This window comes from Salmo salar, chromosome 01, assembly GCF_965601325.2.
Source record: "Salmo salar chromosome 01, fSalSal1, whole genome shotgun sequence".
In the NCBI taxonomy this organism is placed as follows: domain Eukaryota; kingdom Metazoa; phylum Chordata; class Actinopteri; order Salmoniformes; family Salmonidae; genus Salmo; species Salmo salar.
This window is the reverse complement of record NC_138291.1, coordinates 25,538,617-25,565,372: the sequence shown is the minus strand read 5'-3', so window position 1 is coordinate 25,565,372 and position 26,756 is coordinate 25,538,617. Positions and strand designations below refer to the sequence as shown.

General features: G+C 43.1%; 1 protein-coding gene across 1 annotated transcript in view; it reads right to left on the bottom strand.

Annotated features, from left to right (window-relative positions):
- LOC106582172 (pleckstrin homology domain-containing family G member 3) overlaps positions 1-26,756 on the bottom strand; it is a 64,425-nt gene that overhangs the window by 37,159 nt on the left and 510 nt on the right. The window contains exon 2 of the mRNA XM_082956558.1: positions 15,925-15,992. Within this exon, the coding sequence (XP_082812684.1) occupies positions 15,925-15,973 (49 nt within the window). The 5' untranslated portion in view covers positions 15,974-15,992. The remainder of the gene's footprint in view (positions 1-15,924; positions 15,993-26,756) is intronic.

Sequence of the window (26,756 nt, the reverse complement as noted above, 5' to 3'; positions counted from 1 at the left end):
TGCAACTTCCCCACCCCTTTCTTTACTCAGATTACCCACTGAAGAGAAAGTACTCTTCTTTGCCTGATACCACACTCCATTGGTTTGAGATCCTCTATGATTTCATCAGCCACACATGGAGCGGCTTTGTTAGATTACTTGCAAATTGTTAGATTACTTGTTAGAGATATTACTGCATGGTCAGAACTAGAAGCACAAGCATTTCGCTACACTCGCATTAACATCTGCTAACCATGTGTATGTGACCAATAAAATTTGATTTGATGTAGCAGGCAATGCTAAGGAATGCAAATTAAATGCCCTGGGCCAGGTTTCCCGAAAGCTTCTTAAGGCTAAGTTCATCGTTAGAACCTTCGTGGGAGCGATTCTTTGGGGAAAACCATCTTTATTAACGTTGCACTTGAAAATGGTTGTAATCTAATGCCTGCCTCAGACCAAGTGCATCGTTAGATGCTTTTCTCCCCTCCCGTGTCACTTTATACACAGAAGCTTTCCGCTAAACATTGATAAACCATGTAATTCTGTCTCTGCGACCACCGATAACATCAGAACAAAGAGGACTACAAAGTTGTCAATGTCTTAGCAATTGAAACAAAACAAGCAACAAAAATATGCTTAAAATTAAAACCGAGAGGATTCCATTAAAATACACAGTACGCTATAGGCCCATTTCAAGCCGTGAAATACATTTCCTGTTGAATCAATTGAGTTCTATTTGGCTATTTGTAGGCTACTGTCTAATTTGTCTCAACATATCCATGTGTAACCTAACGTGCCCAATTGGTGATTGTGAATTTTTATTGGTTAAGCAGCCGTAGGTGGTAATATCTCTATAGGAGATAAACAGTTGTTAGTATTGTGAAATTATTAACTGTTGTTAAGGAAAGATTTGAATGGCGAAAGCTGATCCGAGAGCAGCGCTCCCGTTTTCGATCCTTTTAGTATCAACATCCTTCAACAACGCACTTAGCGACAATTCGCTCTTCGTGGTGTTTTGGGAAATGCATGTTACATCTTCGGCCGTTGCAGGAAAGATGCATCGTTAAAACACCGGTAAGCCTAAATTCCATCACTATCGGGAAACTACTGTAGGCCTAGGTAAACATGTGGCACTGGCAATAAGGTTAGCACTAAGTTAGCTAGCCTACTGTGATGCAGGGCAGAGTTTCTATTGGGCCTCTGTGAACAAGGAAGTCAGACGCAGGATAAGCAGAGAGGAAAGTACACCGAATTATAAGTTCCATCTCCGGTATGTCAGTCATTTACCATGACGGACAAAATAACAAAACAGAAAAGATCTAGACCTACTCTATATCCACAATATTATTCAATCCAAGTGACACAGCAACGCAATCAAAACTCAAACCCTCCAGCTTTAGCTCAGTCACAAACTAAAAGGTTTGGTAAAATTGTTTTAGTCCCATGTCAAGCTCTTTTTGCGGCAGCCATTTCAATACAATCATTAACCCAGCCAAACAGAAGTATTATCCAAGTCAAGGTTACAAAGACCATAGTATTTGGAGTACATTTCAGCCTACACTGCAACGTCAATAACTTAGCGTTACAAAGTATGTTTTCTGTTTCAAATAGTTACAGTATGACAATGGAATAGGTTAAAAAGTCACATTGTAAAGTAAGGTACATGCTCAGGGATTACATCAGATCAACTGCTAATGTCTGAACACAGTACTATGGGCTGTTTTATTAATCACCTTGTTGTTTAGGAAGAATAGTTGGGATTCCTGCTGTATTCATTCTGAACCCTTAACTGTAATTCTTTGAATTCCTAGTTGCTGCTGCCTGTTAAACTTCACAGACAATGTAAATTCCACAAGCATGACTACTTCTGTTAGTTCACAGCCCTCCGGTCCTCTGGGAAGCTCACCTTAGATTATACTGTTGAACAATGTTCTTCAATGTGAATGGGGCCTGCATGTTTTGGACCACTGAACAGACAGTGTCAGACAGTTAAACGAATGAGAACTCCAGGTCTATGGGCCTTCCCTTGAGCCAAGCCAGGTCTAGTTGGAAGAACAGAGCAGGTAATTAACGGAGAGTACATCAGCCCCTGGCATTGAGCAATAGTATAGTATTTCCACAGCCTGAGATGAAGGAAGCCGAGACATTCTAAAGGGTCGCTGAGTAATCAGAGTTTAGAACAGATGTAATCTACAGACGTTTACAATTCAGCCATCATTTCTTTTGAAGTTGACAACATAAAACTGATATTACCATGTCTGCCTATGATGACATGATTGAGGTGAACTACATACAGTACAGTTGACGTAAAGGATGTTCCACGATCATAAAACATCTCGTCTTCTCCACAACGACCATGATGTCCATCTCAGACAGCCTACTGGAATTAGTGACATGTCAAATCAAAGTTTACTGGTCGCGTACAGAGATGTTATCGCAAGTGCAGCAAAATGCTTGTTTCTAGCGCCAGAGCAGTAATACCTAGCAATATACACTGCTCAAAAAAATAAAGGGAACACTTAAACAACACAATGTGACTCCAAGTCAATCACACTTCTGTGAAATCAAACTGTCCACTTAGGAAGCAACACTGATTGATAATAAATGTCACATGCTGTTGTGCAAATGGAATAGACAACAGGTGGAAATTATAGGCAATTACCAAGACACCCCCAATAAAGGAGTGGTTCTGCAGGTGGTGACCACAGACCACTTCTCAGTTCCTATGCTTCCTGCCTGATGTTTTGGTCACTTTTGAATGCTGGCGGTGCTTTCACTCTAGTGGTAGCATGAGACGCAGTCTACAACCCACACAAGTGGCTCAGGTAGTGCAGCTCATCCAGGATGGCACATCAATGCGAGCTGTGGCAAGAAGGTTTGCTGTGTCTGTCAGCGTAGTGTCCAGAGCATGGAGGCGCTACCAGGAGACAGGCCAGTACATCAGGAGACGTGGAGGAGGCCGTAGGAGGGCAACAACCCAGCAGCAGGACCGCTACCTCCGCCTTTGTGCAAGGACGAGCAGGAGAAGCACTGCCAGAGCCCTGCAAAATGACCGCCAGCAGGCCACAAATGTGCATGTGTCTGCTCAAACGGTCAGAAACAGACTCCATGAGGGTGGTATGACAGCCCGACGTCCACAGGTGGGGGTTGTGCTTACAGCCCAACACCGTGCAGGACGTTTGGCATTTGCCAGAGAACACCAAGATTGGCAAATTCGCCACTGGCGCCCTGTGCTCTTCACAGATGAAAGCAGGTTCACACTGAGCACGTGACAGTCTGGAGACGCCGTGGAGAACGTTCTGCTGCCTGCAACATCCTCCAGCATGACCGGTTTGGCGGTGGGTCAGTCATGGTGTGGGGTGGCATTTCTTTGGGGGGGCCGCACAGCCCTCCATGTGCTCGCCAGAGGTAGCCTAACTGCCATTAGGTACCGAGATGAGATCCTCAGACCCCTTGTGAGACCATATGCTGGTGCGGTTGGCCCTGGGTTCCTCCTAATGCAAGACAATGCTAGACCTCATGTGGCTGGAGTGTGTCAGCAGTTCCTGCAAGAGGAAGGCATTGATGCTATGGACTGGCCCGCCCGTTCCCCAGACCTGAATCCAATTGAGCACATCTGGGACATCATGTCTCGCTCCATCCACCAACGCCATGTTGCACCACAGACTGTCCAGGAGTTGGCGGATGCTTTAGTCCAGGTCTGGGAGGAGATCCCTCAGGAGACCATCCGCCACATCATCAGGAGCATGCCCAGGCGTTGTAGGGAGGTCATACAGGCACGTGGAGGCCACACACACTACTGAGCCTCATTTTGACTTGTTTTAAGGACATTACATCAAAGTTGGATCAGCCTGTAGTGTGGTTTTCCACTTTAATTTTGAGTGTGACTCCAAATCCAGACCTCCATGGGTTGATAAATTGGATTTCCATTGATTATTTTTGTGTGATTTTGTTGTCAGCACATTCAACTATGTAAAGAAAAAAGTATTTAATACGATTATTTCATTCATTCAGATCTAGGATGTGTTATTTTAGTGTTCCCTTTATTTTTTTGAGCAGTGTATATTTTGATTTCTTTAAGACTCTTCAAAGTAGCCACCCTTTGTCTTCATGAACGCTTTCCACACTGTTGGCATTCTCTTAACCAGCGTCACCTGGAATGCTTCACGTACTCTGCGTCACAAAGACAAATTTGGACTCATCAGACCAAAAAGGACAGATTTCCACCAGTCTAATGTCCACTGCTAGTGTTTCTTGGCCCAAGCAAGTCTCTTATTATTGGTGTCCTTTAGTACTGGTTTCTTTGCAGAAATTCGAAGGCCTGATTCATGCGGTCTACTCTGAACAGTTGATGTTGAGATGTGTCTGTTACTAGAACTCTGACGCATTTATTTGGGCTGCAATCTCTGAGGCTGGTAACTCTAATGAACTAATCCTCTGCAGCAGAGGTAACTCTGGGTCTTCCTTTCCTGTGGCAGTCCTCATGAGAGCCAGTTTCATCATAGCGTTTGATGTTTTTGCAAGTGCACTTCAAGAAAACTTAAATTCTTGAAATTTTCCAGATTAAGACATGAAGGTCAGTCAAAGTAAAGGACCGTCGTTTCTCTTCGCTTATTTGAGCTGTTCTCAACATAATATGGACTTGGCCTTTTACCAAATAGGGCCATCTTCTGTATACCAATCATACCTTGTCACAACACAACTGATTGGCTCAAAACGCATTGAGTGTGCGGAATTCCTGATCGAAATTCCACACACCTGTAAATTGAAACACTTTCCAGGTGACTACCTTGTGAAGCTGGTTGAGAGAATGCCAAGAGTGTGCAAATCTGTCATCAAGGCTAAGGATGGCTACTTTGAAGATTCTCAAATATAAAATGTATTTTTGACTGGTTTAACACTTTGTTACTACATGATTCCATATGTGCCATTTCATAGTTGATGTCTTCACTTTTATTCTACAAAATGTAGAAAATAGTACAAATAAAGAAAAACCCTTGAATGAGTAGGTGTCAATTTTTGAATGGTACCACCCACACACAAATGTGTATAGACAGTATATGCCTAGAAAAAGGCAGGTACATCAGTAGTTATATAGGATGAGCCATGACTAGAATACAGTATATATATATATACACACATATATACATATATACACATATATATACATATATATACATATATATACATATATATACATATATATATACACATATACATATATACACATATACATATACATATACATATATATATACACATACACATATATACATATACACATATACACACACACGTGGGTAAAACAGTATGTAAACATTAAAGTGCCCAGTGTTCAATGGCCCTGTACATAGGGCAGCAGTCTAAGATGTAGAGTACCGGGTGGTAACCAGCTAGTAACAGTGATTAAAGTTCAGGCAGGGTACTGGGCGGAGGCCAGCTAGTCATGACTGTTAAACAGCTTCCATCTCCAGGCCACTCTTAGACTCTCGGTCCCAGCTTTGATGAACAGGCCGTGGCTCGGGTGGCTGAGGTCCTTGATCATCTTGGCCTTCCTGTAACACCGGGTGCCATAGATGTCCTTAGAAGGCAGGCAACGAGCCCCCGGTGATGTGTTAGGTTGACTGTACCAACCTCGAGAGCCCTGTGGTTGCAGACGTCGCAAATGACATACCAGGCGGTGATACAGCCCGACAGGATGCTCTCAATGGACACATGTAGAAGTTCGTGAGGGTCTTAGGGCCCAGCCAAACCTTTTCAGCCTCCTGAGGTTGAAGAGGTGCTCTTGAGCCTTCACCACAATCTGTGTGAAGGGACCATTTCAGGTAGTCAGTGATTTGCATGCCGAGGAACTTGAAGCTTTTGACCCGCCCACTGCAGCCCCGATGATGTGGATGTGTGCTCTCTGCTGTAGTCTATGATCAGCTCCTGTGTTTTGTTGACATTGAGGGAGAAGTTTTTCTGGCACCACTCCACCAGGGCTCTCACCTCCTCCCTGTAGGCAGTCTTGCCATTGTTGGTAATCAGGCCTATCACTTGTATATTCAGCAACTTGATGATTGAGATGGAGACGTGCGTGGCCACACAGTCATGGGTGAACAGGGAGTACAGGAGGGGGCTGAGCAGTCACCCGTGGGGCCACCATGTTGGGGATCAGCATGGTGGAACTGCTGCCTACCTTCACCACTTGGGGTTGGCCCGTCAGGAAGTTCAGGACCCAGTTGCACAGGGAGGGGTTCAGTCCCAGGTCCCTGAGCTTAGTGATGAGCTCGGAGGGCACTACGGTGTTGAAGGCTGAGTTGTAGTCAATGAACAGCATTCTTACATAGGTATTTCTCTTGTCCAGGTGGGATAGAGCGGTGTGCAGTGCAATGGCGATTGAATCATCTATGAATCTGTTGAGGCGGTATGTGAATTGTAGTAGTCTACGGTGTTGGGTAAGGTGGAGGTGATATGGTCCTTAACTAGCCTCTCAAAGCACATCATGATGACAGAAGTTAGTGCTATGGGGCAATAGCCAAGGTAACTGAACTAAATTACTTTATTGGGTACAGGAACAATGGTGGACAACTTGAAGTGAGGCCAGACATATGGAGACATTGAATATATCCGTAAACACTCCACCCAGCTGGTCTGCACATGCTCCTAGGACGTGGCTTGGTATGCCGTCTGGGCAGGCAGCCTTGCGAGAGTTAACTGGCTTAAATTACTTACTCATGTTGGCCACGGAGAACCAGGGTGCACACAGTCCTCGTGAGTGGCGGGGGCCCGCGTCAGCAGCTCAATGTAATTTTCCTCTAAATAGTCGAAGGTGTTTAGCTCATCCGGGAGCGAGGAGTCGGTGTTCACGACATGACTGGCTTTCCCTTAGTAATCAGTGATTGTCTGGGAGTCCTTGACACATACCTCTCATATCCTTGTCCCTGTACTGTCATTTTTCCACCATTGCCTTAGAGGTCATAGCTGGTCTGTTTGTACACATCCATGTTTCCAGTCACCTTGCCATGGTTAAATGTGGTGGTTCCCGCTTTGTTTTGCAAAAAAGCTCCCATCTGTCCACCGCTTTTGGTTTGGATAAGTTCTAAAATCATCACCATCTTGCACATACTGATAAACCCAGTCACCAAGTCAGTGTATACATCAATACTATTCTCAGGCGACCTGGAAGATTTCCCAGTCCATGTGATCAAAACAATATTGTGAAGACATCCCTCAACTGGACCTTTTCCTGACAATATGACGTGTGGTCAACGAGTGGCAAATCAAAGACAAATAATCTCTCATTTCCCCACCATCCCCCAACTTTGTCTCGTGTGCTCTACAATAGGATTACATCTCTTCATCAGGAAGCTATATCCTTTTTCCAACATCAACTTTTCTTCATAAGACAGAATATGACAAGCAAGCCACAATTGTGTAACTTGTCAGTTGCAAAACATTGAGAGATGTTGCGAGATTGACATGTTCAGGTGGGGGTATGCAAACCAACCTGCCCTGGCTTCCATGTTCATATGTAAATTTGACACTGGACAAAGGGTTGTTGTTTTTGTCCTAGGCTATATTTATGGCCCAGTCAGTCAAAGCAGTTGCTATGGAGAGACTCAGTGCTTAACAGTTCTGTCTAATGCAACACATCCTGCTTTCAATAGGAGGAACTGACTACATGAGCTAAGGACTTCAAACCAAAGTTGAAAATAATAGTAAAACATAACATCAAAGGATCTAAACCCATCCATAGAGATGTTGAAACATGAAAACCCAGCAACAAATCAAATTTGTTGAAATGTTGGTAATACTACCATACATGAAAACTACACCTTGGAATAAATACTCCAATAAGAAAACATTTTCTTAAATCTCGCGAATACTTGTAATAAAAGAGTGCAGTGATGAACATGGTCTTCGCCACCCAGGTGCTCACTATGACAAAGGTGAGAAATTCCAGATGTTCTCTTACTTAGGTCTGAGAAATCCTTCCCTTGGGATGTACTGTACGTATAAACCTCCTCACCTAAAATCTACAAACCCGCAGTAGAGTTTAAGAAACTCCGATTTTTTTTAGATGCATGCCAGCAAAGCCACTACACATGAATTGCACTATAACAATGAAAAACGGTGCCCACAAACTATTAGGGCCCAAATAAAGCTGTCCCAACAGCAGAGCTTTCTTTTCAGCACCATAGAATGACTCCTTACCACTGCTACACCTGGCTATCAGCGGAGCCTTGTCTGGTAGCGAAACAGTTCATTCAGCCCCCCCCCCCCCCCAGAGTTTCCAGTTGTCTGGACCACAGCAGAAGTCATGCTGGATTGACAGCATGGCCAGTGTATTCAACCTTTTTTGGACCATGGTGTTGCATGTGAATGGTTATCCTTAAGCTTGGAAAAGAGACCCTTAAACCCAGACGACACACCCACTCCACTAAATAGCAGGCTTGTGATTGCTTTGCAATGCTTGCAGTTCGCCTCGGATTCCATCAAAACCACTCATTGTTAAAATTTTGATTTCAGACTTGTGTAATGTTTATGTCCAATGAGCACCGATACGTTCTATCTATAATTTCTCTTCATAGGACAAGGATTGAAAAGGATTTTCCAGTATATTGTCAACGTGATGACTGCTTGTATAGCTTGCTAGCGAAGATTGAAAGTATGATGTTGACTTGATCAGTCCAATCAAAGCTACTGTAGATAACATGATTTGGTGTCATTTTATCTGTGGCCAATGACCTTTAGCCTTCTTGGATGGGCACTTCTAATGTAACTATGCAGCACCCAAGAGGCTAGATTTTGAGCTCTACCCATAGACTTGGCGGGGATGTAGTGTCCCCAATGAGTGACAGAACACTGAGCCAATCACGGCGCAACGCTCCGTATTTTCTGCTGGCTTGCCCCACCATAGAAAGCATTGAGCTAGGCTGAAACACCTGCATTTTGGATCCACCTTACTCAAGGCAAAAAAAAACATGTATGCAGCTTTATTAACTCAACGATATATATACACATTTGTTAGCAAACTGATCGGACACATTAAAAATGTAAAACAGGCACCTATGCTCCTCCGCTGCAGCTTATACCCTGACATTTCCTTATGAACAAAAGGTGGACTGTATCAAGGGTACTTGGTAGTCTCATCATAATCCTCATCTGTTTGACATGAAACCCTCTCCATTAAAAAGTGACTGGTCTTCATCCTTTATATGATCCTTGAATGTTTCTAACCAAATCAGAAACTAGCAGAGAAACAAGACTACCTGTCTAACATCCAGCTTGCAAATCCCTCTCCCTCCTATAGTTGCATGGACACTTATGAAAACAAAGGATCATGAATACATCCTCTTTAGAGGCTGAAAGCCAATGAAAGACGACAACCACAGTTCTCCTGAACCCTGGACTTGTTTCCTGTTGCAGGTCTGATATTGGCATGTGTTCACCAGGATGAAAATTAACCATGTATCAAGTCCTTCACTGTGTGAGCAGTGTCCTTCCTCCTAAGCAGGCACCAGCATAGTATAGCCCCACCCATCCTGTTAGTACTGCTGGACATAGCTGTTCTATTCACACAGACTCATGCAACAAATGAAGCTGAGTGATTACTTAAGACATGATCAACTACAGAGCACTCGGCTGGACACAGAATTAATCTTGGATCTCATTCACACTGTTGTGTCAAACAAAAAGGTATTTAGCCTTTTATCGTAAAATTCATAATAGGTATAATCAAAAGATCATTTTGAAAGCAACCTGTAGGAATACTTGAAAATGTACAGTCACGCTATTTACTTTCCTGATTAACTGCTACCAGGGCATTCCTGGTTTCTGTATGTCTCGACTGTGCATTCACAAACCTCAATATTCCTTCTAGCAATGAAGGTGACTTTTTCTAGACACATTTAAAAAAAAAAACACAAGCTGGAAGATCCACCGCTCTAATTGGATGATTAGTACTTTTTGTATACATCCTTCACTTGCATCAAACTCCTGTGGATGTGAAGGCGCCGCTTAATAAGTTAACTTATCCTTTGAGCCAAAGGCTTGGCGTCATGCCGTTGGGGAAAGCCAGGACTTGCACTTTGCTCTACATCTCAAATGAGCGCTTCCTCTTCCCAACATCCCCTCCATTCTTTCCCCTTAAGATAAAATATAAAGGAACAGAGGGTGTAGTCTGGAGTTTATCCCCTTGGGAAAGACTGCTCCTCAGGAGGCAGAGGCTGACGCTAACAATTAGTCAGAGACTACATTATCATGCACCTTACAACCAAACACTGCCCCTAGTCACAAGGTCAGGAAAACCAGCTTCTCAGCCATGAATCGTCGCTAGCAACAAAAATACTGATTATGGTATTACAAGAATCTCGCTTCTAGCCTGTGTTTTATTTACACTTTTCTTTGACAGTTTTGAACATTGAAGGCATTTAGCTTAGAGGCCAGTAAATAAACCTGAATGGCAGCAGTGAATGAGGCTGAGCACACAACCTGAATTCCACAAGATATGTCAAGATTTAGCTAGGTGTCCTGTGCTTACAAGGGAAACTTTGTGGTTGACTTTTTTCCTAAATAGACACAGCTTAGTTGCCATAATGACAATGTGATTGTTGAATATACTGTATAGACGTGTTCTTAATAATTTGTAAGTTCAGCTGTGCACTTGCTTAATGTGCATTCTGCCATTTCCGTTACCTTGTTTCTGGAAAGGAAATCATAATCCCCCCCCCCCCATTAAGTTTTAGAGACCTGATCAACAATTGTGTTAATGAAAAAAACCTTGTAATTTACAGTGATTAAAAACTCACATTTGGGGGCAAGGGAAACATTTATCTGCACATAACCTATTGTACCATCATTCCAATACTAATGAGGGGAAGAAAGTGGTTGAACAAGCGAAAAAGAGTTCAACTTTTTTAAGATGCTTATCTTTTCAAAAGACCCTGATTTAATCTTGTAAGTTTCTACAAAGCAACATTTGAGTGCTGAAGGACCCAGCAGTGCCAATTGACCTCAGTCCACAGGCATGTGATGATCCACTTAAGTCTCCATGCAACACACCCCCCAAAGAGCCTATTCAAAGGTCCATTTCCTCTGGACAACACGCCATCTGACAGCAGTCCAAGCGCATTGTAAACTTTACCACCAGGCTGTGTGTCCACAGATAGGCCAAGGGCCCCGTTAGCACTTCCCTGCAGAGTGAGTCCCACTGAGGAGGGAGGGCAACACTGGGGGACAGCTGGGCAGTGAGGTGGTGTTGAGTCTGGGGACTTCCGGAGTCCATCCAGGATGGCGTATATTAACTGAGGGTCACTGACAAAGGAATTTTTTATTTTTAAATTTTTTTTTTTTAAAACAAGCAGCATCGTATCCAAGGAAACTAATGTGGGGGTTTCTAAATGGAAGGAGATTATCAAGAGCTACTTTTAGACAGGTAGCACAATAAGTGGATCCTCCCCAGATCTGGGAATCAGACAACAGAAAGTCTGACTAATGTGTGTAATCCACTGGAAGAGTTCTGGGAGGAATGTCATTGTAAGAGACAGTAAAATCATTCCTACTAACCAGGTTTCCATTCAACCATTTAACACATGAAAAAAAATAAAAAAAATAAAAAGTCAACCAGGCTGATGGAAACAGGAAATTCCGGTACAATTTAATAAAATGTTAACACAATTTGTTCGACATGGTGGAATCTGTGGGTTGGTAAAATTAATTATGCGAGAAATGGCGGTGGAAATGCATATATATAATAATCATCATATCGAAGTAAACTTTGAGTCACACAACGATATGTTGTCTGGTCCTCCCATTACGACTGGTGAACGCATGCAGTTTATTAGGCTACAGATTCATTCATTTAATGTCAACTTCACAGGGTGCTGAAGGTGATGAGTGTCATTCTTTCCAATAAATATTGAGGGTCTTATTCTAGTGACACGATTGATGCTTGGCTGCCGTTTGACAAAAGAAAAATTCTCGCCCTTATCCATAATAATCTCATCATCATTAGCCTACCCACACTATCTGCGAGCTGTTGGCTAGAGCACACATGCCAAGACTAAAGTGAGCACATTTACCATATAAATGAAAATGTGATGGAAACTGTTGCAACTCTTTACTTATTTGGCACATGGAAATTAAAAAAAAAACAACATTTTTTTAAATGTACACTGTCATCACGCACCACCTTTTATCCGCAATAAGTCAGTTTGACGGAAACATCTCTGATGGGAAAAAGAGCATATTGTTTTAGGCAGATTTTTTTACCTAGCTATAGAAATGTATCAATGTGACTGTGGGGAGTGGGAGGCAGGGTACTGAGCAATGCAGTATAAGGCTGAATGTTGTGCTGTATAAAGGCATTGGCAACAAGAGCTTTGAGCTGATACCTTTCACAAGTTGAAAAACATGAAAGTAGGTTCTGAAAATGTTGAAGACAAGTCAAGTGACTACCCTACAGTTTCCTACATTGTTGCTCAACCTGGTCCCAAAACAAGTTCTTCAGCCAACAATAGAAGTTCACACATACCGTAAAACTTCAATTATAATGCCTAAACGCAGAGGCTCAAATAGCAGCTGTTCCCTTTTAATATAAAACACCCATTTCAAATAAACATTGAGTCAAAATTGTTTGAGGTTTAATGTTTGATTTGTTACATGAAATAATCCAGTATAGCCCCGAAAAAATATTTTAAAAAAAAGTAAGAAATTGCTAGTGATTGGCTGCCAACAGCTGAGAACTGCTAGCAAACATAAAAACAGGCAACAACTTCAGGAGTACAGACCTTTAGTGGTGAAAATAAGAACTGCCAAAAATGAGCAAGGAAAATAATTCTGTCAAGGATTAAAAAAAATAAAATAAAAAAAAAACTTTTTTTTTTTTTTAATAGAGGCATACTAAAAGACAAAATAAATATGACAGTGCAGAAAATTAAAAGTATTAAAATGCTAGAAGTGAATGCTTGAATTAAACAATTAACTACGCAAATGAGCAAAAGTTGTGTGCTTTAAGAAAGACGCCTGGCTCAAATAGAAGGCAGTCTATAAAAAGTGCCTGTTGTGTTCAGTGATTTAAGCAAAGAAACGCTATTAATGTTTTACGGTACATACTGATCGGCAGTGCAGTCAATGGATCTAATGACAAGAGCATTAAAACCCTTACTATGCAGTCTCCACATGCACCTAGAGTGCATGTGACTGGATCTGGTGCAGCCAACCAGCCTATGACTGATAGAGGAGCAGAATGAGGGGTGAAAGAGTAAAGGTCTGGAGGTTCACTTAACAAGCAGCACTTAGAGGACCAGTCATTCCTGCTTGGCAGGGGCGAACTCAGACCAGAAATCACCTGTGGCATTTCTAACACACCATCACATTTAACACAGAAATGCCAGATTGCCCCTACTGCCTGGCCAGATCACCATAGTCTGGAGCCCCATGCCAACACTCAGCTGGAACAGCTGCTGCTGGACTGGGTGGATCCCTCAAATTAGTACAACCCCTTTACAGCGCCATACATTCTGCAAGCACAGCTACTTTCCAATTTCAGCACTCCGACTAAGTAGGTCAGGGGTAGCTCTGATCTTTGGCACCCTGGTCCCGAGGTTTGTTGGTACTGGCTTCAGCCACGTTTCAGCAACAGTTTCACACAGCTGTACATTAGCTTTCCTACAGCACGGACATTGACTAAGTTATTATTATTTTATTTTTTTAGAAGTCAAGGAGTTTGCATGAATGGACTCCTAGATGCAACATTTATCAAAAAAAACAGAACATAAAACCAGAGTAAGGATTTACTTCCTCTATTATTCAACCAACAGTCATTTTGATTAAATGACTCTAGGGGGTACTAATCTATCACAGCCTGCTTATTTTAGAATACTTTTTGTACATGTCTTTATAAAAATAAAAATTTCAGCTGATACATCAAATGAAATAAAGCCCTCTTGGAGCAGTGCCAGACTATTTGACTTCATGACAGCCATAGGTAGACAAGACCTGTCCCATGTTAGCCGTGTCTGATGTTATTGTAACGCTGTTGGCAGTAAAACAAATCCCCTGGCTTTTCTTTCAGCTGAGTGGTCACTTCATAAACCTTTGGGTCTTTTAACCCCATTGATGCATTTGAGCTGGAAAGTCACGACAGCGTCATAGTTTTGTTTACTTTCACACAGAGTGGGATCTTCCTTTCACACATTCCTCTTGGTACTTCACTTCGACCAATTACCTCAGAAAGACAACATTCCCAGCTGCCCGTTAATTTGTCTCCTGTGGCTGGATAAATGTTGACAACGTGTTTCTTTAACTCCTCTGGGTTCACGCGTTAGTTCAAATAAGCCACAAAATGTTAGTTTAACTTCAATTTGAGGGTGAAAACAGTTGGGAGATTTGTTTGAGGCTTCAATTGCTAAAGGCACCTGAATACAGCCTGAGCTATACAGTCAGAGGAAATGAGACAACTCATGAGGACGGCACACGTCCCCCCTCCAAGCCACTGGCCTCTTTTGGCCGTGGTGGTGGCTAAAGGACGGGTGGAGAGGGAAAAGGGAGCCATTGACACATTGGCATTCTTCAGCCAGAGTGGAAGCTCAGCGCCAAATGTGTTCAGTGGAGAAGAGAGGTTGGGGGGGGGAGGGGGGACAATGTGGACACAGGCACAAAGGAGCACTGTGTAGAGTTCTTATTAAATATTATTTGCGAAGAAATGCATACTTAACAAAAACACAACACTTTCAAAGATTTTACCGAGGAAGTCAGTCAATTGAAATAAATTCATTAGGCTTCAAATCTATGGAATTCACATGACTGGGGCAGGGGCACAGCCATGGGTGGGCATAGGCCCACCCACTGGGGAGCCAGGCCCAACCAATCAGAGTTCCTCCACACAAAAGCGCTTTATTACTAACAGAAACTCATCAGCAAACCCCCTCTTTAGACGATCCCGCAGGTGAAAAAGCCGAATGTCGAGGTCCTGGGCTGTTGTGGTTACATGTGGTCTGAGGTTGTGAGGCCGGTTGGACATGCTGCTAAATTCTCTGAAACGATGTTGGAGGCAGCTTACGGTAGAGAAATTAACAATTCTCTGTTGAACATTCCTGCAGTCAGCATGCCAATTACACTCCTTCAAAACCTCCGACATCTGTGGCAGTGTTATGACAAAACTGCACATTTTAGTGGCCTTTTATTGTCCCCAGCACAAGGTGCACCTGTGTAATGATCATGCTGTTTAATCAACTTCTTGATACGCCACACCTGTCAGGTGGATGATTACCTTGGCAAAGGAGAAATGCTCCCTAACAGGGATGTAAACAAATTTGTGCACGACATTTGAGAGAAACAAGCTTTTTGTGCATATAGAACATTTCTGGGATATTTTATTTCAGCTCATGAAACCAACACTTTACATGTGGCTTTTCTATTTTGTTCAGTATAACTTAAGGAAGCACCCCCCCACCATGCAGGTCAGTTACACTGGCCAGGTAAAGCATAGGAACGGTTTTAGAGTCAGACACATCCTGATCTTTGTTTGGGTTTGCACATTAAAAGGGTCTGAGCAATGCAGAAGGGGCAGTCTAGCTCCAGAATCAAAGTTTTTCTGCCAGGCCAGCTCTGTGACTGTGGGCAAGGAATTCATGAGTTTGAGCTCTGCTTTTCCAGATGTTTTTTATTCTGCAGTTGCCAGCCCTTTTCCACTTACCAATGCAGGACTCTGGCTGAAGGCAAATAACCTGTACATTAGAATAACCCATCACTGTTACATTAGTTTGCCGATGTGACTGTAGGACGCCAAACAAACATTACTGCAAAAATCAAGTCAGAGGTTAGTAATGGACTTTCAGCTGTAGACTACCAAGTGATCATCGTTTACCAGTGCATCGGAGAATTCAGATCACACAGCATATAGCCTACTGTCCGACTAACTACATAAAGTCAATAAGATGTTAAAAGGGCTGGTCTTACCTTCCCCCATTGGGCCCTTATGGAGAGCACTGTGGGACTCCTCTGGCATGGCACTCAGGCCTCAGGACCTGCCAAGACAACATAAAAATAGGGTCAGTCTCAAGTCAACTCATTGTAGTACAATCAACAATACATAAGCCTTCACATAATAATGCAAATCTGCTGAAGACAGCAAGAGGACAAAACACACGTTCCGCTGCGGTATGGCCAACGTTGTGATGCCCTGTTGTCAGTCAACTCAATCTAGATTCTGTACAGTACTGAGCTGCAGTACCTGCATCTCCCAGCAGATGAACATCTAGCTTCATCACAGCTTTAAACCTCTCCTTCTCCCATTGCTCAGCTTCCCCAGTGAACACATTTACCTTGTATTATTAAAATGTGCATGTCACACCATCTTCTGTGCCTACATTCTAGACGATGCTAAAGGAACTCATACATTCCCCACTCCTCTAAGCTTATGCATGAGTGATGGAAACTAGCTGGATTCTTATCAGCATTTGAGAAATTCCTCCCATTCCACTGATGACTGCATGGTTAGTCTGCGTTAGCTCGCACCAGCCACTCTCCGACATATGGAGCGCCATAGGCCTGTGTAGATATGTTGTAATCTCAGGACTGAGTTTATACCAGATCAGTGACTGGAAGTCTGCGGCAGTGACATGACAGAGCTACAGGGTCCTAGCTGGGATGAGACAATGGAATTCTGCAGCCACCTGAAGAGTGTGTGAAAGTAATGGTGAAATCCTGTCAAACTGAGGCCTTACAGTAACCAAACTACCACAATCCACACAAATGCCATAGCTAGCTACCCTCTTCTATAATAGTTTCCAATTCAAATCAACAAGGGCTTAATTGAATCAAAAGCTGAGGCATCATTTTTCATAGGCTTCACATGTTGACAGGTCGGGGAGTTCAAACAGTGGCCTGCAGTTAGGTTGGCCCTCATGCCAGAGTACTTTGGTCTTAATGATGTGTGTCACCTCAAGGCCCAGCCTCCCTGCCAGTTTCCCCACATCACTGCTTCTCTCCCTCAAAATTAAATTAATAGTGATGACTGGGCCTGAGAACTCATCTCCTGTGATTTTTAGCGAGCCTCCATCTTTCAGTTGCATTCTTCACACAGCTAGATCAGAGAGGAAGGAATTCTTCAGGGATTAGTGTCGGGCATTGTTCCCGAGTGCAATCTGTGGCCATTGCTACGAGCTGACAGGCTGGCTGGCTGAGGCCAAGCCAAGCCCACTGCCACACAAGGTTTGTCAATTAAGTTGCACAGGAACGCTGGGTGAAAACAAGAGCCCTGCTCAACACATTATGATCATTGGTTTAACAGCAAGCAGTGCTCCTGCAGCTGTGGAGTTGGTTGTGTATTAACACCATGGGGCCTGGGAACCATGCATCAGAGGCATTTTTATTGGTTCTAAAGCATGAAACACAGAATCTCACTGACGATAGATACTCATCATAGTGAGAGGCTGTTCTTTCTCTGGCTAGAACAAAAAAAGCGTTACCTGCCAAGTGCCGACCAGGTAGCGACGAACCTGCCATTTCTACTTGTAGAATCGAAATACTCAGTGGCCAATAACAACTTTGAGCCAATCAGAGAACAAACCCCCACGTGGGGGAGCCATCAGGAGTGACAGAATTTGTTTTATATATTCTGCCATTTTCTACATCCACGGTTAAATGTCATGAGCCAGTTACACTTTATATGCAACGTAGACTTTGGGATGGTAGCTAGCTTAGTGCACAAAACGAAATACTTCAAGCTAGCTAACCACTGTAGTCAGTATTGACAGTCAATTAGATCACAACAGATTCGTTGCCATGAAACAGCAGCCTGTGTTAGCTGTGGAATTAACTAGTTAAGGACGCTAGGCTGTTGTGCTAGCTAGTGAACATGCTAATGTTAGCTAGCTAAACAATTGGTTATAAACTGGCATTGGGGGATTATAGAGAATGAATTAAATGTTTGTCATCTTACTAGGTAGTTATCTAGGCATGGCCATCTGGCTAGTATCAACAAGGACTTTCTACAAAATAGCAACATTGGCGCAGCTAGCTAACATTGGAATCTAGACCATAAATTAAGCAACACACAGACATGCATTGCCAAACAACGCTACTGCCACCTTATGGTTTGGAATATTTTAACAAGGCTGACGAGATTAAGTTCTTTGCTGTGTGAACAGAAAAGTGTGACTGCCAACAACGTTCAGAGGTGCTAAGTACTATCGGCAGGCAAACATGTCAATCCTACTGGGGTGTCTGAACTATAAAAACATGAGTCGAAGAAATATAAATCAATTTACATGCTGTGTTACAGCCAGCTATCAAATTAGGTAACAGGTGCTACATCTAGAAATCATTGCATTGCAGTGAATGAAAGGCTGTAATTAGTCAAAAAAGGTTGCTAAAGCTTCAAGCCTCTTCAAAAAATACCCTTTGACCAAGTACAGCCAATTGATTTTGAAGTGGAGGACTTCACCAAGATTGTTCATGTCTAACACAAGACTTTGAACTCCTCCCCCAGTGCACTGAGCAAGTCCACTTCAGACAGGTCTGGAACTATGACCTCAGAGCTATACCAGCAGAACGAGCACACTAAATCTCCAGTGGTGGAAAAAGTACCCTATTGTCATACTTGAGTTAAAGTATAGATACCTTAATAGAAAGTTACTCAAGTAAAAGTCAACCAGTAAAATACTACTTGAGTGAAAGTATTTGGCTTTAAATATACTTAAGTAAATGTATAAATCACTTAATTCCTTATATTAAGCAAAGCAGATGGCACCATTTTCTTGTTTTTAAAATTTAGAGAGCCAGGTTCACACTCCAACACTTAGATAATTTCCAAAATATGCATTTGTGTTTAGTGAGTCAACCAGGTCAGAGGCAGTAGGGATAGCCACGTGTTCTCTTGATAAGTGCGTGAATTTGACCATGTTCCTGTCCTGCTAAGAATTCAAAATGTAACGAGTACTTTTGGTTGTCAGGGAAAATGTATGGAGTAAAAAGTACAATATTCTCTCCAGGAATATAGTGAAGTAAAAGTTGTCAAAAATATAAATAGTAAAGTACAGACACCCAAAAAAACGACTTAAGTAGTACTTTACACCACTGCTAATCTCTCAGAACCCTTACTGGTCAATGAGCGACTAGACAAGAAATAAGGGCTCAAAAGGTAGTCCTCCATTAAAATGACAGATCCACAAAATAATTTAAATAAAACAAAATCAGAGAACACACTTGAACGGAAAAAGAAAATGTATAAAAGGGTCTTCTAGCAAGAACAAGGTCAGCACAGTAATTTATCACCCCCAACCTACAGATTTACGGCATTTTAAACTTCTGTACCTCATTATCCATCATCACGTTTGCTGAGCTATGAAAACTGAAGTCAGAATCAAAACTTCCTTGAAATCCTTAGGTAACCACTAGCCAGGCTGACAGTTGTGGAGTTGGCCATTTGTGCCGAAGCCAGCCTTCTTTACACACAAATGGAGAGCATTTGTTCCCACAGCTGATAAGTGTGTTAGCCGCAACCTGAACCTCCCTTCTGGAGATCTCGACCTTGTTCTCTAAGTGGACACAGATGCCACCATGGATAATCTGAAGGTGGTTAAGTTAGAGCTGCAATAGATCACTTAGTCTGTAATATCTCTTTCAGCGAAGCAGATAACCCATAAGATCACAGGAACAAGGGTTTTTCCTGATCCAGACTGCCAGAGTTTAAATTCCAACAGGAACCTTTTTCTAACAAATGACAAACAGTTGTTACAGGCAGATGTTGCCATGAGATTATAGACTGTGCTCAGTTGAAGAGAGATTGGGAGATAAGGTAAATTCAAATTGGGTCATTGTGTCCAACGCTCCACCCCAAACGTACACAAACCATAACAAAAGGCTGACCCCGTCCTCCCTGTACTTCAGACCCAAAGCCTGGAATTCTTGACTGAACGGCTCCTTGGGGAGAGATTTGATTACTATCTGGGGAATATCATTCACCACTGACAGCTCCCAGTGTTACGAGGGAAGTGAAACCTTGAACTAACAGAGGGCAGACTATGGAGGGTAGTAAGACAAGCTCAGACCTCTCCTCTGGGGAGACAAGCCACACTCTGGGAAGATCTCAATTGCATATTCTTCACATCCCCTCGCAGTCAAATCAAAACCCATTGGATGAGAAAGCCAGAGGTCCCTCCCCTCTGACCTTCTCCGCCAATGGGTTTTGAGAAAGAGACTCGGAGAGAGGAGTATGCAATTGAGATCTTCCCTCTCTGGAGAGGGTTACACACAGAGGGCACAGACAGCGCAGGAAGGAAGTGACATTTACCAACCAGTGAATTTCCTATTGAGTGCCACAGATAATTATATTGCATATGAAACCTAAGGAATCATTTGGTATGCCTTACTGACTCAGTAGGGCCTGGGGGAGATATCCATCAGAGATAACGTAAATGTGAATAACAGCTGAATGATGGTGAAATGATTGTACTTTTTGCTACCTCTGCATCAGAGCAATTTCCTTGCTGCATATGCATAAGATGTGTGCCTTGTCATTCCCGTCTTGACTCAGCTGCCCAATCATGCAGAGAAGCCTGCTTCCCATTACATGCAACAGCTAACTTAACAAATGAACTGCTTCTGGGTGTGACATGAATCAATGAAGCATTAGATAGCGAGCAGGCTAAGAATAGTGTAGTAGAATATAAGCTGCTCCACCCCACAGTCAGCGAGAGACCACATAACATTCTCTTGTCCTCAAACAGTCTACCCAACAAGACTCAAGGGATTCTGGGAATACTAAACAAGCCTCCGGGATGTCCTCATTCAGACAGGACACGGTCAGGATGTTTATATTCAGAAAGTGAATAATAGAAAGCTAATTGAGCCGACTGACATCCAGGAGGTCTATAGACTGACAGACAAATGTTTTCCAGTGGTAGGGATGTCCATCTTGTCGACCTCTCTTAGCCATAGACATTAAACCAGTAAATAGTGATAGGAATACGTGGATGATGTCAGCACTATGGAAAAATCCCAATGGTGCATAAAGTCTGAAGTATTTCAATTTGAAGCGTGCCATATTGCAGAATGGCACAATAAAACACTTTGGATCAAGTGTCCCCTTTCTTCACATTACTCCTGCACTATGTCCCTGACATAGCCCACAAGAAACCAACAGCCTTTCATTCATTGGAGAAGACAATGAACCAGACACTCCAACTTAACTTCAATTAAACCAGCTCATTCTAGAATAGAATCTCCGCAACCTCTTGTGATTCAGACATTTAACATATGAACTCTTCACTTTGGGCAGCTTTGTAATTACGATTCAGAGCATGCTGCCGAGATGGGCAGATAAAAGAGCTGTCCCTCAACGCCCACGAAGATCGGGCAATGTGTGGGCACAGCACTTACACATTTTAGTCATTTAGCAGATGCTCTGATCCAGAGCGACTTACATTAGTGCATTCATCTTAAGTTAGCTGGGTGAAACATATCACAATCGTGGAAAGTAGTGATGTGACAAATGGAAGAATTCTGATAAAACTATAAGAAAAAAATGGTTTGGCTCTCAGTGTGTATTTTTCAGATGGTGAAGTAATGCACACGTACTACCATTACTGTACCTCAATTCCACCTGGAAAACGTGCATTTCACCACTTTCTCAAAGTATTCCATACAAGACTTCACTGCTATCACTTGCCTTTCTCTGCCATTTTTCCAACTGTTAATGACAATTAAGTAGTGGTGGAGTAGACAAATAGATTTGGCTCGTTCCACGTCTCACTCCCGGTGTCGACATCCATTTCTGTGTGTAAAGACTCCTAAGAGATTAAGTATTTCTGGAACGGGAGGAGACTGATTAGTTGTTGCACTTCCGAGAACAAACACTTTCATCCTTCATATCGAGCTAGTGAGGGACAGAGAGCGGAAGGGCACAGTATAGGCAGGTCGGCCACCAGGCAGAGAGTCAGAACCGTGCACTAGGCCCATCTATCGGTAAGCAAAAGCTGCATCTCACAATGGAATGCTATATCTCACAACTTCAGTAAAGCAGGGCCTAATCAATGAAAAGGCTAGGATATTCTACACGCAACAGACCGAAGACACACTTGCATCATTAACGAAGAGAAAGAGCAGGTGAGCCGGCGTGAGGGAGAGGCTGCAGGCAGAAAGAACCATGGGCATTTCTTGGTAATCTCTCAATGTCGTCTTGCCTGACTCGCAAATTCAACTTACCCCGTGCCTTTATAGTCCATCTTCTAGTTAGGCAAACATGGCAAAGAATCTGATTTATGATAACTGCAGTGGGATTTAAATTGTGGGAGAATTCTTTTTTTTATCCTAGCCGAATTAGCGATCCCAATTTCGTTTAAACATTTACACCCCCTAGAAGCAAGCACATTTTCCCCCATAGTTATAAAAGGTGATTTAGAATGGTCAATTAATATACCTAAGTGAAACGTGCCGTCTCCTTCATTGGCTATTGACAAGTTAACCTTACAGTGCGTTCGTAAAGTATTCAGCCGTGACCTTTTCCACATTGTTACGCGATAGCCTTATTCTAAAATGCTTTAGTTTTCCCCCCTCAATGACAAAGCAAAAGAAATGTTTGCTAATTTACAAAATCAAACCCTTTACTCAGTACTCTGTTGAAGCACCTTTGGCAGGGATTACAGCCTCGAGTATGACGCTACAAGCTTGGCGCACCTGTATTTGGGGAGTTTCTCCCATCCTTTTCAGCGGATCATCTCGAGCTCTGGCAGGTTGGATGGGGAGTGTCACTGCACAGTGGGCTCCCGAGTGGCGCAGCAGTCTTTGGCACTGCATCACTACAGTCTGGTTCAAATCCAAGCTGTATCATATCCGGCTGTGATTGGGAGTCCCCTTGGGTGGCGCACAATTGGCCCGTCGTCCGGGTTTGGCAGTCATTGTAAATAAGAATTTGTTCTTAACCGACTTGCCTAGTTAAAAAGGATAAATAAAAACATTTTAGGTCTCTCCAGAGATGTTTGATTGGGTTCAAGTCCGGGCTCTGGCTGGGCCACTCAAGGACATTGAGACTTGCCCCGAAGTCACTCCTGCATTGTCTTGGCTGTGTGCTTAGGGTCATTGTCATGTTGGAAGGTGAACTGTTGACCCAGTCTGAGGTCCTGAGCAGGTTTTCATCAAGGATCTCTGTACTTTGCTCTGTTCCCCTTCCCCCTCAATCCTGACTAGTCTCCCTGTCCCGGCCACTGAAAAACATCCCTACAGCATGACGCTGCCACCCTCATTCTTACCGTAGGGATGGTTCCAGGTTTCCTCCAGACGTGACACTTGGCATTCAGGCCAGAGTTCAATCTTGGTTTCATCAGACCAGAGAATCTTGTTTTTCCATGGTCAGAGTCCTTTAGGTGCTTATTGGCAAACTCCAAGTGGCCTGTCATGTGCCTTTTACTGAGGTTTGGCTTCCATCTGGCCACTCTACCATAAAGGCCTGATTGGGGGAGTGCTGCAGAGATGGTTGCCCTTCTGGAAGGTTCTTCAATCTCCACAGAGGAACTCCAGAGCCCTGTCAGAGTGACCATGGGGTTCTTGGTTGGCCCTTCTCCCCCATTGCTCAGTTCAGCCAGACAGTCAGCTCTAGGAAGAGTACAAACTTCACCATTTGAGAATGATGAAGGCCACTGTATTCTTGGGGACCTTCAAATGCTGCAGAAATGTTTTGGTACCCTTCCCCAGATCTGTGCCTCGACACAATCCTGTCGTCTCGGAGCTCTACGGAGAAATCCGTCAACCTCATGGCTTGGTTTTTGCTCTGACATGCACTGTCAACTGCGAGACCTTATATAGACTGGTGTGTGCCTTCTCAAATCAAGTCCAATTAATTTAATTAACCACTGGTGTACTCCAATCAAGTTGTAGAAAATCTCAAGGATGATCAATGGACACAGGATGCACCAGAGCTCAACTGAATCTCATAGCAAAGGGTCTGAATACTTACATAAGGTATTTCAGGTTTCTTTTTTATACCTTTGCACACACAAAAAAAAAAAACTCTAAAAACCTGTTTTTGCTTTATCATTTTGGGGTATTGTGTGTAGATTGATTAAATTATAACAATCCTCATCAATTTTAGAATAAGGCTGTAACGTAACAAAACGTAGAAAAAAAGTGAAGGGGTCTGAATACTTTCCGAAGGTACTCAATATAGTTTACATGTCAATTTAAGCCAATCCAGTTTGTTTGGCCCCAAAGTTATACACAACCAACCCAGCAATAGTAGGAATATTTCAGACCCGTTTCAAAGTTGCACTACGCAGAAATCACACCGCCATTTCCTGGTTGCTAAAACAAATAGGTTAGCCTAATTTCAGTTTGTGACTAAATTAGCTAGTACCATCTAAACCGCTGTGAAATACACTGAACACATACATATACAAATTAAATATTTTTTGTTACAGTTCATAAGGAAAATCAGTCAACTGAAATACATTAGGCCCTAATCTACAGACTTCACATGACCGGGAACACAGGTATGCATCACAGATACAAAAGAACTGAAAAATGGTGACCACCATTTTCCTCATGCAGCGGGACACATCTCCTTCGGATAGAGTTCATCAGGCTTTTGGTTGTGGCCTGTGGAATGTTGTCGCACTCTTCAATGGCTGTGCGAAGTTGCCATCACATGTCAATCCAGAGCATTCCAAACATGCTCAACGAGTGACATGTCTGGTGAGAGTGCAGGCCATGTAAGAATTGGGACATTTTCATCCTCCAGGAATTGTGTACAGATCTTTGCAACATGGGACCGTGCATTATGCTGAAACAAGGTGATGGCGGTGGACCAAATGGCACGACAATGGACCTTAGGATCTTGTCAGGGTATAGCTGTGCATTCAAATTGGCATCGATTAAAATACCATTGTGTTCATTGTTCATTGACATCAGCAAAGCACTTCTCCCCCATTGCTCAGTTCGGCCAGACAGTCAGCTCTAGGAAGAGTCCAAAACCGGGCGGCTGGTCTCCAATGATCCTGCATGTGAAGAAGCTGGATGTGGGGGTCCTGGGCTGGCGTGGTTACATGTGGTCTGCAGTTGTGAGGCCAGTTGGACATACTGGCAAATTCTCTAAAACACTGGAGGCAGCTTATGGTAGAGAAATTAACATTCAATTATCTGGCAAAAGCTATGGTGGACGGGCCTCCCGAGTGGTGTAGTGGTCTGAGGCACTGCAGTGCTAGCTCTGCCACTAGTGATCCTGGTTAGAGTCCAGGCTCTGTCACAGCTGGCCGCGACTGAGAGACCCATGGAGCGGCGCACAATTGGCCCGTCGTCCGGGTTTGGCCGGCAGGGATGATCTTGTCCCATCGCGCACTAGCAACTCCTGTGGCGGGCCGGGCGCAATGGTCGCTGACATGGTCACCAGGTGTTTTCTCCAACACATTGGTGCCGCTGGCTTCCAGGTTAAGCAGGCATTGTGTCAAGAAGCAGTGCGGCTTGGCTGAGTTGTGTTTCGGAGGACGCACGGCTCTCGACTTTTGCCTCTCCCGAGTCCATACGGGAGTTGTAGAAATGGGACAAGACTAACTACCAATTGGATACCACAAAATTGTGTAGAAAAAGGGCAAAACTATTTTTTCAACTACGCTATGGTGGACATTCCTGCAGTCAGCATGGCAATTGCACGTTCCCTCAACTTGAGACATCTGTGGCATTGTGTTGTGTGACAAAACTATACATTCTAGATTGGCCTTTTGTCCCCAGCACAAGGTGAACTTGTGTAATGATCATGCTGTTTAATCACCTTCATGATATGCCACACCTGTCAGGTGGATGGATTATCTTGGCAAAGGAGAAATGCTCACTAACAGGGATGTAAGCTTTTTGTGCGTATGGAAATCCTGGGATCATTTATTTCAGCTCATGAAACCAACACTTTAAATGTGGTGTTTATTTTTGTTCAGTGTATATTTTCCATAACCTAAAATATTGTTGTTTCAGCTGGTGTACAAACCCGAAAGTAAGACAAAAACCTGAACGGGAAACATAGAAATAGGTCACATAGAACGTATCTACAGCTTGTTAGACTTGCTTTCAAGTAGAATGATAGGAATGTGAGTTATACTGTAGATCTGTGTACATTTGGTCAGGTTGCCCAAAAAAAGTTGCATACTGCCACTTTAAGTCTCAAAACATCAATCTAGTTTTTAGCCATATTTAGTCTCCCAGGCGACTATCCAGGAAAGGTGATCTCTGCAGCTGATCAAAGTTCAGTCATAGAATGTTCTTTTTTTAGAACACACATAAATTATCAGTACCAAAATGTACTCTTAGCAGGGATCTAAGCTTTTAGCCTGACTCAGTAGAGTTAAAGACCTATGACGGTTTTAGATTATAGGTAATTTAATGGTCAGTGCAATCCAGAATCCTTAAGACATCCCTACCCTTAAACATTTCAACTTCAAAAGGGTAGGGAAGTCCCAAGGATCTCAGATCGCACACCGTTATTTAATCCACATGGAATTTTACTAAATCTCCACATGTAACAGCAGGTCCACCTACCTAGCAATGCAGTAGGCTACCCTGTTGAAGTAGGGGAGCTTAATGGATATTTGACAGTGCCATGTCATGGACAGGAGCCCTAATTTTAACATGTTAAAGAAATAAAAAGCCTAATATACCTACAGGCGACGTTTGTAATTTCAATAGTAAAGGTGCAAGAGCGGTGTGCTTTTTATAGCGTAAATAATACAACATAGCTCTTTAACCTCATCCTGTCAAAACAGGTTGGCATATTTCACGTGTTGTGGTAGGTTCTGGGTGCAGAGTTTGAT